The 12,333-nt window shown below is 41.9% G+C and overlaps 1 protein-coding gene and 1 long non-coding RNA gene across 3 annotated transcripts in view; one reads left to right on the top strand and one right to left on the bottom strand.

Annotated features, from left to right (window-relative positions):
* The window catches only part of BMPER (BMP binding endothelial regulator), a 176,313-nt gene that overhangs the window by 29,648 nt on the left and 134,332 nt on the right, over nucleotides 1-12,333 (top strand). For both annotated transcript variants that reach the window (XM_081165156.1, XM_081165157.1), the window contains exon 3: nucleotides 5,433-5,532. In XM_081165156.1, coding sequence (XP_081021282.1) covers nucleotides 5,433-5,532 — 100 coding nt within the window. The remainder of the gene's footprint in view (nucleotides 1-5,432; nucleotides 5,533-12,333) is intronic.
* LOC308570422 overlaps nucleotides 1-12,333 on the bottom strand; it is a 204,522-nt gene that overhangs the window by 74,179 nt on the left and 118,010 nt on the right. The gene's annotated exons all lie outside the window — the stretch shown is intronic.

Below are 12,333 nucleotides of genomic sequence, written 5' to 3'. Positions count from 1 at the left end.
TATACCATACACACTGTTAACTTCAGAGGGAGATCTTCCTCCCAGTGTCCTCAGGTTTCTTTTTTTAAAAAAACCATCCATGGTCTAATATTTATGATCTCTCCCGGTGTTTATGCATGAAAACTAAATTTAAAAAACACCCAGATGTGAATCTGTAAACCATCTGTTTAAAATAACTGTTGTGCATGACTGTAATTACATATTATTTATTATGAATCTTGGGATCCTATTATGGATTTTGCCTGACTCCTAGCTTTATGATTTATAAAATGGTTTATATATTTATGAGCAATATGTCTCTTCTGTACTCACGGATGCCAAAAGTACACTGCTGTCCTTTATTTTTTTTTAATGACAAAAGAGGGAGAAAATCCTCTCCTCCTTGCCTTATAAAAAAGTTGGCTTCCGAAAGTTGCAGTCAGGCGGGGTCCCCCCCCCCCTCCTTTGAAGGAGCATTATCGACAGATCTGTGAGCTTTCAACAGCTTCTGAAGCACACTGTAGACAATGTATAAAGAGTTTTGGCTGTATTGGCTTTTCTTTATTTTTGTCCCTTTTTTGCTTCGAGTTAATGGCTGGAAGAAAGTACTGAAATGATGCACTTTATGGTTAAAGAAACAACTGGAAGCAACAGTTTTCCCAGTTAAGGCTTATTTGACCTAGTTACTCTACTCCCCCTCTTGTCCCCTACAAAGAACAAGACGGATTTCACTAGACTAGTGGCACCACTTAAGAGTGAAATTTTGGGAGGCGGATTAAAACAAAAAGCAACAGAATTGTTCCTTGTTTGATGAGGTTTTATCTTCTTTCCTTACAATCCATACAGGGCCTCGGAGACCTGCCTTTTACAACAGTAGACTACAATAGACCAAACAATGATTTACCAACTCTGCTTAATCTGAGGGGCAAGATAAAAAAAGGGGAGGGGTGGAATGATTATACAGAGAAATGTCCTTTTCCTCCACATCAAGTTTTACTGTTCATGACATTTCTGAAGATATAGGCTACATGGTATGAATCATGTTAGACCATAACACTTTTCAAAGGAATATTCTGGAATGGTTTAAGGGTCATATCTAGCTGGAGCAGAAAGCAGGCACAACTCCAAAGGTTTCAGTGGAATTACACATGCTTGTTTTAAGAGATGAATATTCAGCAGATCTTTTGAAGTATAGAATAGGTAATGCAATATCTTCCTTGAGCCAACTGTGTGCTGGCAGAGAATCATGCAGGTTTTCGACCTGTATAGACCTCTTCATCAGGCAGACAGCTTTTTGTTTTGCTTTTTACCTCTATTATAAAACAATGCTCCATTACGTCTGGAACTTTGACAGATCCTTTTGGCCAGAAAGGAATGGTAAAATAGTACATTGGCTAAGACCGCAATGTTGTATGCAAACCTTTGAGCTACACAGGACATTTCCTTGTGCTGGATGTTTCAGTTAATTTGAAGCGACTGAAAAATTCACTTGTAACCAGGAGGAAGGGAGTGTGAGTTGGCCATGGGGTGAGGTGGGGTGACACCCAGGTAGTAGCAGATGCATAATTAGGGCTTAGGCTGGACTGGGAATTGATTTGCAAAAGAAGTGGGTGGTGAGAAGAGACTTGAAAGAGGAGGGGAGGGAGTAGAACAATTGCATGGATATTAAAGTGGGAGAATGAGACAAAGGAGAAGGCTTGGGGTTTTCCCCCATATGAGTTTTTAATACAGCAATTCTAAGTGAACAGTTGTGGGAGCATCCTGTGTTTTGTTTTCATGGTAGTGCCTCTATTTCAGGGTACAGAAGGGAATTGCTAAATGATTCAGGTCAGGCGAAAGCAAATACAGTACCTCTTCACACAATGCATGGTTAAACTGTGGAATTTGCTCCCACAATACAGGATTAGAAAAATATGTGGAGGATAAGGCTATCAGTGGATACTAGACATGATGGGTATGCTCTGTCTGGACGAGATAACTGTTAGGTGGCTTTGTAGCTGGTTGACTCATTCATCGACATCCTAGGAGAAAAGTGGCAAGTGGGGTGATAGAGGGTTCTGTCCTGGGCTCGTTGTTCTTCTACATATCTTTATAAAGGACTTGGATGAAGGTCTTGAAGGGATACTCATCAAATTTGCAGATGGCACCAAAATGGAGGGGTAGACAATGCTGCTGAAGACAGAATTTCGATTCAGTATGACAAAAAGATTGGAGAACTGGGCCAAAACTAGCAAAATGAATTTCAGTAGGGATAAATGCCAGGTTCTGTACTTAGGCAAGAATAACCAGCTGCACCAATATAAGATGGGGGGCACGTGGCTTGCCAGTAGTAGATGTAAAAAGGCTTTAGAGGTCTTAGTAGACTACAAGCTTAACATGAGTTAACTGTGATGCAGCAGAAAAAATAGCAAATGCCATTCTAGGCTGGATCAATAGAAGTCTAGTGTCCCACTGTATTCTGCATTGGTCAGACCACTCCTAGAGTACTGTATTCAGTTCTGGGCACCACAATGTAGGAAGGATATGGACAAGCTGGAACTTGTGCAGAGGAGGAAGACCTGGATTATCAGGGGTCTGGAAACTGAGCCTTATGAGCAATGGTTGAGGGAATTGGGTCTGTTTAGCCTAGAAAAGAGGAGGCCGAGAGGAGTTATGATAAAAGGTAAAGGTACCCCTGCCCGTACAAGCCAGGCTTGACAGACTCTAGGGTTGTGCGCCCATCTCACTCAAGAGGCCGGGGGCCAGCGCTGTCCGGAGACACTCCGGGTCACGTGGCCAGCGTGACGAAGCTGCATCTGGCGAGCCAGCGCAGCACACGGAAACGCCGTTTACCTTCCCGCCAGTAAATGGTCCCTATTTATCTACTTGCACCCGGGGGTGCTTTCGAACTGCTAGGTTGGCAGGCGCTGGAACCGAGCAATGGGAGCACACTCCGCCGCGGGGATTCGAACCGCCGAGCTTTCGATCGGCAAGCCCTAGGCGCTGAGGCTTTTACCCACAGCGCCACCCGCGTCCCTAGGAGTTATGATAGCCATCTTCAAATATCTAAAGGGCTATCACATGGAGGATGGAGCAAGCTTGTTTTCTCTTGTTCCAGATGCTAGGATCTGAACCAATGGCTTCAAGTTCCAAGAAAAGAGATTCAAACCCCAAACTAGCTAGTTGTTGATGAATAAGCAAATGGGCATGCGCTTGAAATCCCTGTGATTTGAAGAAGGGCAGTATAGAAATGTAATTAATAATAATAATAATAGTGACTCTTAAATGTGTGTTGATAACTTGGTTAGGTTTTTTAAAAATAATTCGGAACACATCTCTTAATATAGGCAGCTTTTCTGCATTTTAAGTTTGAATATATTACTTGAAGCTTGCTATGAATCTTTGCTTACATGGAAAAATCTCTCTGCCCCTCTTTCTTAAATGGTGCCCCATTAAAAGACAAATTTTGGCCCTGACATTACTTAGCCAGTTTCCTAAATGTACACTGTGCTTGCACTGAGCCGATTCGGAAGTGCAGGGGAGCTGTATTGGTGAGGTGGAGTCCACGTAACCCAGATTTATGACTAAGTGTTTGCAATTGTATACTTGTGCAAAAGCGCCAGAATAACACAGGACTGAATCATTCTGACAATAGACAGTATTCTTACAGCAGCTGATCCTCTGCTTGAGAACTCAAATTCTTCCTGCTCATACTTTATAGTCACTGCAGTTGAAATAATTGCAGATTTGGCTTGGTGAGGGAATAATGAATCATAGCTTATAACAAAACATTGTCTGCACTTACTGCAGAAGGAATAAGATGGCGTAGGATAGTTGGGAAGATACACCCCCGTCTTTTAAAAGCCCTCACTTATAGTAAAGACTTTGAGCTAACCTTTAAACGTACCTTGGCTTGGGCCTTAGGAAACAATGAAGCTCAGAGCCTCTTCATGACTTCATTTTATGATTGACATTCTTCCTTCCCCTTTGATTTCCCCCTCCTTTTGGGGGTCTCTAATTATGCCATATGATCTGCTAAGTGGACGGTGGCATCTGGCAAATGAGCTTCTGTGTCATGTAATGGACCAAACCAGTAATTATAGGTGGGGCTTTACGCAGAGGGCCCCCCCCTTTGCTGTGTTTAAGGAAGGAATTTCCAGTAGTAAAATGTTATTTCTAAAAAAATAAATGGTGCAAGGCTAGGGTGGGGCCGAGTGGTAGGAGATGCTTGAAGATCAGAAGATTGTCACCCATCAGTTTTGTTATTTATTACCAGTATTACTACCTTGACTCAGTTTTTCTTACTGGAAGCAAACTGAATCACAGCAAGAAGTGCTCTCACACTGCTGCAGCCATGTAGCCTTGAATCAGGTCTTGTACTGACAGTTTGAGATCAGTTATTTAATTTTTTTTGTTAATGTAAGGGGCACAATTCAGGTGAAATTAAAACACAAAATTAAGAATGAGAACGGGCACACCCCTTTCTGTTTCCTTAGTGCCATGACCTGCTTGCAGTGGTTGTTTGCAAGAGGAAGGAGAAGCCAGTTCATTAGGGGGTTGAGGGTATCTTACTTCCCATCATCTTCCTTCCCAGTCCAGTGCTGTGATGAGTAGAAAATAAGCGCTCTCTTCTCTTCCAATCCCTGAAGATCAGAGAGAGCCATGTCCTGCTAGGCTGTAGAGAATGTGCAGAGTGATCACACAAGCTAGAGTGGCTCCTGCTTTCACTTGTCCATGGCTGTTTCTACCATGTGGCCCTGGGAGGGTTGGCCAACAGCAAATGTGGCCCCCCAGTCTGAAAAAGCTTAGTCACTCCTAATTTAAACCAATGAGACTTGAAAGGGCATAATGTTTATTTGACCATGTATTTATTTAAAGAACTTTTCCCTTCTTTTCACCATTGCTGCTGCCTGTGTTCCCTGGGTTGTGTCTTTGGCTTGCAGTTTTATTGTTTGTTAGAAAGAAAGAAGTTCATTGAAGCCATCTTTGTCTTTATTTGGTTTGGAAATTCAGACTTTCTTTCTTTTTTTAAACTAACTCTACTATGCAAACCTGTTGAATAGTCGTGGCTAAATATTTTTGTTCGCACAAGGAAGTCCAATGCCAGGTATTCTGAAGTCCCAGCTATAGTTTACACAAATATTATCATTTCTACAGTATACCAAAAAGTAACATTAGTATGAAACGAGTCACATGTTTCCTTTGGCATAACTTTATCTAGGTTCAGTATCCTTTTTAAAGTTGCCACCACTCCCCCTTTCTCCCCAGTTTTTCAACTCCCTGCTGATGCGTTTGTGTCGCAAGAGGGAACGCATCTCTGTATGAAGAAGGGGTATAATGTCCTCTCTGTATCCCAAAGATTCCTTGTGGAGCAGAGGGAAGATTTTCTGAATCTGACTTCATGGCGTGCTACCTTATTGGGAGAAAATGGAGACTGATGCTGTTATTTTGCTCTCCTCTTTTCCTCCCCACAGAACAAGGAAGTGACATGCAAACGAGAGAAGTGCCCAGTGCTTTCTAAGGAGTGTGCTCTGGTCATAAAGCAGAGAGGGATGTGCTGCGAGCGATGTAAAGGTGCAGTGGACTTCATGCTTATCTCTCAGTTGTTATTTTTAAAAAGTTATTGCATATATATTTGACAGACTAAAGCCCAAACTCTACAGAATTTGCCCACATAGAAACACACCCAGCAGTAGACAGAAAGGTGGAACTCTGTCTTTCACCCAGCCCTTGTCCAGCTGAGTCACGACAGCATCCCAGGGTGGGAAGGAGCGGTGGTGACGCAGCAGCAGTGGCAAGGTCAGCATGGTGCAAACCTGCCGGCAAAGCCAGTCCGGTGCTCCTTGCCACCACACTCCTTCTCCTTTTCTTCCTGGTATGCTGCAGAAATTGGACTGGATGGAGATAAGGGTGCGCCGCAGCCCCAACCTTGCTGCGCACTGTGGCACAACCACTGCAAACGAGTTTGTTCATTTACCTGCCTTTTAACTAAAAGGAGGCATGAAAATGATAAATCAATACCTTCCCACTAATTGTTAAAGTGGTGCCAACCATTCCCTCAGTCCACACCTGTCTGTTATTGGTGGCATTACTGTTGCTGGTGTTATTGCAGCATGCATTGTCTCTTTGAGCTGGTTCTCACAACGTTGGTAAGCCAAACTATGGCTTAGTGAGACCTTCCATTTTCCTGCTGCAGTGCTCAACAACTGATATCAAAATGGCTATGCTGGCTGGAGTTGATGGGAGTTGTAGTCCAGAACATTAAGGGGGCAGCAAGTTGGGGAAGGTAACAAGTTAAAAGCATCACTTACTGTTAGTAGCAGCAATTTATTGTTCACTGTTACTTGTTGTTAGAACAAAAAGTGTAGTTTATTTATCAATAGGTTTGATGCTTCTGTAATAACAATTACTGGTCATTGACCATAATAAAGCGATAAGATACAGAAACAGTTCATTTTGTTGGCCAATCAATTAAATTATCTTTGAAAGTTCTAATGAATCACTACAACTTTTAACAGCGCTAGGTCAGATTTCCAGAAATGTCTATGATTCACTGAACATTTTTCACTGCGTATTTGAAGGATTGCATTTAAAAGAAAAGGGCACGTTTTAAATAGAAAAGCAGTGAGAGTAATGTAGGATAAATCTGTTTTAAATAGAAAAACAACAAAAAGTTTTCTGACAAGTGCTCCTGACATGCATGGAGTAACTTAAAGGGGGGTATGTTGATGGGGAGCTCTGAACCCCACAACCAACACAAACATAATATCAATATACAGGGGGGAAACACAAGAGAAAGAAAACAGAATATGCTATAATTCTGACAAAACAGATGTGGTGGATATGGATGTGTATTTTTCCTTGATGAATAAAAGCATTTGATGGCTGATATGTTTATGCACTTTTTCTGGCATGCAGCCTTGTTTTTCTGAGTGTGTGCCCTGCTAGACCAACCTGAATCCACCAATTTATATAAAATGCTGGCTTTAAATCAAACCTACAGTTTGCGGCAGCACCTTTTAAGAAATATGTAAACTGAAATTGCATACATTTAAAATTTACTAATGGGTCTCACCCTGGCTGTTAATATAGTCTGTATTCATGTACCTTTAATATCTCTGGGTATTGGTTGCTCCCGTTTATTAATTGGGCCCTAAGCATCACACCGCATTGAAATTATGTCCTGCTAATCAGATGCTTCATACGTTCAACTTACTATATATCTCCTTTTTTATTGAAAGCATTTATATCTTGCTTGTATTATGCAACCCAAAAGAAGTTGGTATAATCCATCAGTGACTCAATTATATTATGGATTTTGCCAGTTCTGGGTGTTTCCATGCAGAAACATGTAGCTATCTGTTCCCATTCTTCGGTGTAGTCGCGTGTTTACAAGAGGGGTGGCCTTCTGGATGTTGCTGAACAACAACTCCCACCATCCTTGGTCATTGGGCACACTGATTGAGGCTGCTGGGAGTTGTAGTAAGCAACATCTGGAGAGCCTTAGATTAGCCACCCCTGGTCTAGGGTTAGATTTCATTCTTTGGTTTCATTCTTTGCCTTTGGGGTAACTGATTAAAACTGCCAAGGATGTCTCATAATTACAGCCAGAGTATCAAGGCTGGAACGGAAATTTAGCTACAAGACAGAGGAATTCATGTGGTTTTGGAGCACCTCACATACCTAGAGCAATTACAGTGTGGCAGGCTTTGTGTAAGCAGCCGTGCATCCACCCAGTCACTGAGGAAGACAGCTACATTTACAAAATAATCTAAATCAGCTATGTTCTAGATGCTGAACTACAGACAGTGCTATTGTCAGTAGAAGGGATTTGACATATTTGTAGATTTTTTCACTATGGCTGGCGAAAGCAAAAGTTGCAGCTTTGTTAGTGGCCTTAGACATCACCTGGTCTTCTTTAGATTCCTCTTTGAATACCTTCTTTAGCTTGACTTTGACACATGGGTAGATGCACAGACGCCCATTAGGCAATGCATTCTGTTGTCATACTGTATTGTAGCAAGGACTCACTTACCAAGATTACCCCTGAAACCTGTTTTCAATACAAGGCTTATCCCTTGTGCAAGAGTATGTGAAGTAACCATTCTGAAAGAGTTGCTTAAGCATGTGGAGAGTGAAATGTTCTTGGTGGTGGAGCAACCACAACCAGCTCAGACAGATTGAGATGTCTGGAAAAGGCTTCTAGTTGTGGCACATGATTTCCAGGGAGTCATAGGTCATACCAGACCTCCTTTTTAGAAATACGGGCCTCATGGGGTTGGATCCAGACTAAACTGCTCTTAGGCCCCATTGAAATCAATGTGAAAAGTTAGTACAGTAATCACTGATATTAAGTCCCAAAGGTTTCAGCAGGAACTGAGTGCAACTAACTAAGCCCTTAGTATTGAATTGCTTTCCTAACAGGAAAACAATATTTGTGCAGACCTTTATGTAATTCTATAGAAAGAGTTAAATCGTGATTTTTTGCCTCGTTTCTCCTACAGTTGTAGCAGTAGGGCAAAACATGCCTTTTCCCTTCTCTCATTTATTCAATATATTTAATCAAAACATATGAGATCACGGATTGTTATAGAAATGGATTTGGCAGTCTTTCCTTATTTAGTTGGACGGAGATATGTCACTTTAATTTGGGTCTGTCTCCATCTATAACAATATGTATTTGCTTTCTGAATAAGTGTTTGTTATTAGTGGACTGGAGATGGATAAGGTACGTTTATGATAACTGTGAGCCATACTCTGTTCTTGTTCCCAATGCACACCTCCCATTGATGTCAATATGAGTGCAGGGCAAAGATCACACCCTAGAACTGTAGAAGGATGACTTTGGAAGTGGTTTCTGGTTATCTAATCCAATGCCTTCTTTGGCAGGATCCCCACAGATAAGAATGCCTAGTCTTTGTCCAAGGGCAACCACCATGGTGTCAAGTGATAGTTTAGGATCACAACCATTTCCTTTCACTCACTGCGCGATAGCATCTTACTAGTTGTTTCCTCTTGCCAGAGGTGGCCCAGGGACTTCCCACAGGGGAGTGTCGGCAAATTCACTAAACCACAATCTCCAGGATCCTTTAGCAACAGCTAAACTGATATAAAATCAGCATGCTTATCGTGTGAATATACCTTCACAATGTCTGTGGCATGCCCCTAAAAAAACAACAACTCCCAAGTTTTGATTAATGTGACATTTGCCTTTGAATGGAATTTTATAATTTCTAAAGACAGACTTTTTCTATATGGAGAAAGTTAGGGTAAATTCACATTGCCTTTCTGAATTTCAAGCCACATTTGCACAGAGCTGTTTGCATCAGAGAGAGGGCAGTCATGTTTTCACCGGATACACATGAACTTATTGGTCCCCCCACCTTAGAAACCCCCATGGAACGCCTACTCATTCAACTGTCATCTACATCTGTGTGCTCACCTGCTACTGCTGATGACTGTTAGACTATGTTCACATTACGACTTATTCTGCTTCCAGTTGTCTATGATCAGATCAAAGCTGGTTTGAGAAAAACCCCTGCATCCAACAGCAGTTTTTGTCAAGAAACTGCAGGATCGATATGGATTGTGACTAATGCCATGTGAATGCAATGCCAAAAATTAGCAGTGGGAACACACTGGATGCTGTATAAGTTGTAATGTGAACAACTCCCACCTGGAAACCTATGTCCCCACTGTGGAAGGACGTGTGGATCTAGAATTGGCCTCCACAGTCACTTATGGACTCACTGTTAAGACCGTGTTCATGGAAGACCATCTTACTCGGCTACGAGTGATCGCCAAAGAATAAAAGAAGAATGTGAACATACCCATAAATACTTTATGCGTACACATATTGTCCTGCAGGTGTGGCTTACACCAGTATTCAGTCACTGCTTTAGTGAGAGCAAGTGAGTGGAATGAGCAGGTCATGTGGCAACACAGGAGGTGGGTTCTGGTAAGGGCAGGTGAATCTTCCTCTTTTAATAGTCAACTGCTGTAAGAGAAGCTGGCATTTAACTTTAATTCAGAAAGAGGTGTATCTTGTCTATAAGAAGTTTGGGTAACTTTCCACAGTTCTGCCGTGTACTCCTCCTTCTTTTCAAATGCCATTAGTTCTCTTATTTCTGTCATGCACGTATATATATTTTTTTGCTGCTGCTGGTGATTTACCATCCATTCAATGCATGCACAGTTGAAATATACCCAGTTTCCCCCCTCCAATGAGCATGCTTGAGTACCAATTCCAAGTGCCACGTGAGGGGTAGCGTATTAAGACACGCAACCCCAATATATGCCAACTCCATGTAAAAGATGGAGGGAGGGGGCTTTGTAAGCACCTTGCACCCCAATTCTCCGCACCCCCATCTCCCAGCTTTGAGAACTAACTGAGACTAGTACTAGATTGCTAGCTGAGATAATCAGAGAAGCCAACTTGAAAGATTATTCCTTGAGCACAGTTGCTTTTATCTTTACAAGTTAATAAATCATGTTGTTCCTTAAAAAAATATTTAAAAAATCAGAAGTTTGCTTTTTTATAGAGGAAGCAGCACAGCAGTATCTACTTCCCCTTTCACTAAAGTTTTCGGCCAGCATGGAACTTTAAGGCTGCTTCAGCATGGTGTGGTTGACTAGTAAGCAGTCCTTGAATGGTGAGGCATTCACTCACAGACTTAATTCACAAAGCAAATGTCTAGGGAGTCCAGTTTCTGTTCAGGTAGTGCAAATATTGCAGTGCTCCTGTGCTCCCAGTTTGGCTGAGTATAGAAACACACATACACACACACTTCTATCTTGTGCTTTGCACAGGTCAGGGGTGGGAAATCTCTGGTCCTCCAGATATTGCTGTACTGCAACACACAGTGGCGTAGCGTGGGTTGTCAGCACCCGGGGCAAGGCAAGTAATTTGTGCCCCCTAACCCTTGGATTTGCGCCCCTAACCCGTGGATTTGCGCCCCCTAACCCTAACCCCCAGATGTTGCGCCCGGTGCGGCCGGCCCCCCCTGCACCCCCCACGCTACGCCACTGGCAACACACACCACAGCCTTAATGTTTGCAGGTTCCTCTTGACCAATGCTGAAATGTAAAGATTTCTTCATGATCCGTCCTTAACCATGATTTTCCAGTGCTGGCCACAGAGGACTGCAACCCTACAATTTGTAACCAGCTTCAAATTCTGGTTGGTTTATGTGGGAATCTTAGTTAATATCAATGCAGACATTATGATGAACATGTTAAACAGTACGGTGGGAGGTTGGGGGTAGTCTCCTTGCAGTCTGTTAAGGGTTATGTCTGTGCTAGTCCTATTAATGTTAGGTTATTACAAGTTTTGCATCAGTAAAATAATTTAAGAACATTTTGGGGCATGGCCAGGCAGTGCCTTTGATTTTAATATGTTACAAAAATATGCAACAATGCATTTACAGTGGTACCTTGGGTTAAGAACTTAATTCGTTCTGGAGGTATGTTCTTAACCTGAAACTGATCTTAACCTAAGGTACCACTTTAGCTAATGCGGCCTCCTGCTGCCACCGCCCGATTTCTGTTCTCATCCTGAAGCAAAGTTCTTAACCTGAGGTAATATTTCTGGGTTAGCGGAGTCTGTAACCTGAAGCGTCTGTAACCCGAGGTACCACTGTACTATCCTCCGTGTCTAGAATCTGCAGTTCTTTTAACTTGGTCTACATATTAAAGTTTATGAAATACAGATGCTTTTTTTTAAAGGGGCATTGTTGGGCTGTTTTTATATTTCTGCACTAGTTTGTCTGGACTTTCCTCTGAGGAACAATTTATCAAGAATTAAATATAACATGTCCTTGAATGTTTTTCTCCCTCCTGATGTTTATTTTTCATGCCAAGAGAAACTTTAAAAAAGGAGTAAGGAGTAAAAGAAAAAGAATTAGAAAAATCCACCCTAGGAAAAGGGGATTATGGGGCCAATATACAGTATGTTACCATAATTTTTCTCTCTTGGGAGTATAGGAAACGACCTGCTTATAAAATTCCTGCTAACTTAAAATAAGCAAAAATGCCTGGTGAATTTTTAGTTTTGAAACGACTGTCTTTAGGGAAAGAGTGAGCAGCTTATTTAGCAACCTTAATCAATGTGTTTCATAGGCCAAAGTGGGCAAGTCTCATTAGTTTATATTGCAATATTAGAAACATGGCTGATTCCACACTAGAAGGAGTGATGGGCATCTTTCACTGTTCTTTAGTATCATTATTTAGAGACATCTGTGCTAAAATGTAATAATAGTTGCCTTTGGAAGATACTTATATAGGAGCCCTGACCTTTACTTTCTGATAGTAAGGGTTGTTGGCTAGTGGAACAGACTCCCTCAGAAGTCGGTGAACTCTCCTTTTTTAATGATGAAA

Source organism: Podarcis bocagei (genome assembly GCF_964188305.1).
Source record: "Podarcis bocagei genome assembly, chromosome: 12".
NCBI classification, from domain to species: Eukaryota; Metazoa; Chordata; class Lepidosauria; order Squamata; family Lacertidae; genus Podarcis; species Podarcis bocagei.
This window is presented reverse-complemented; position numbering and strand designations above follow the sequence as displayed.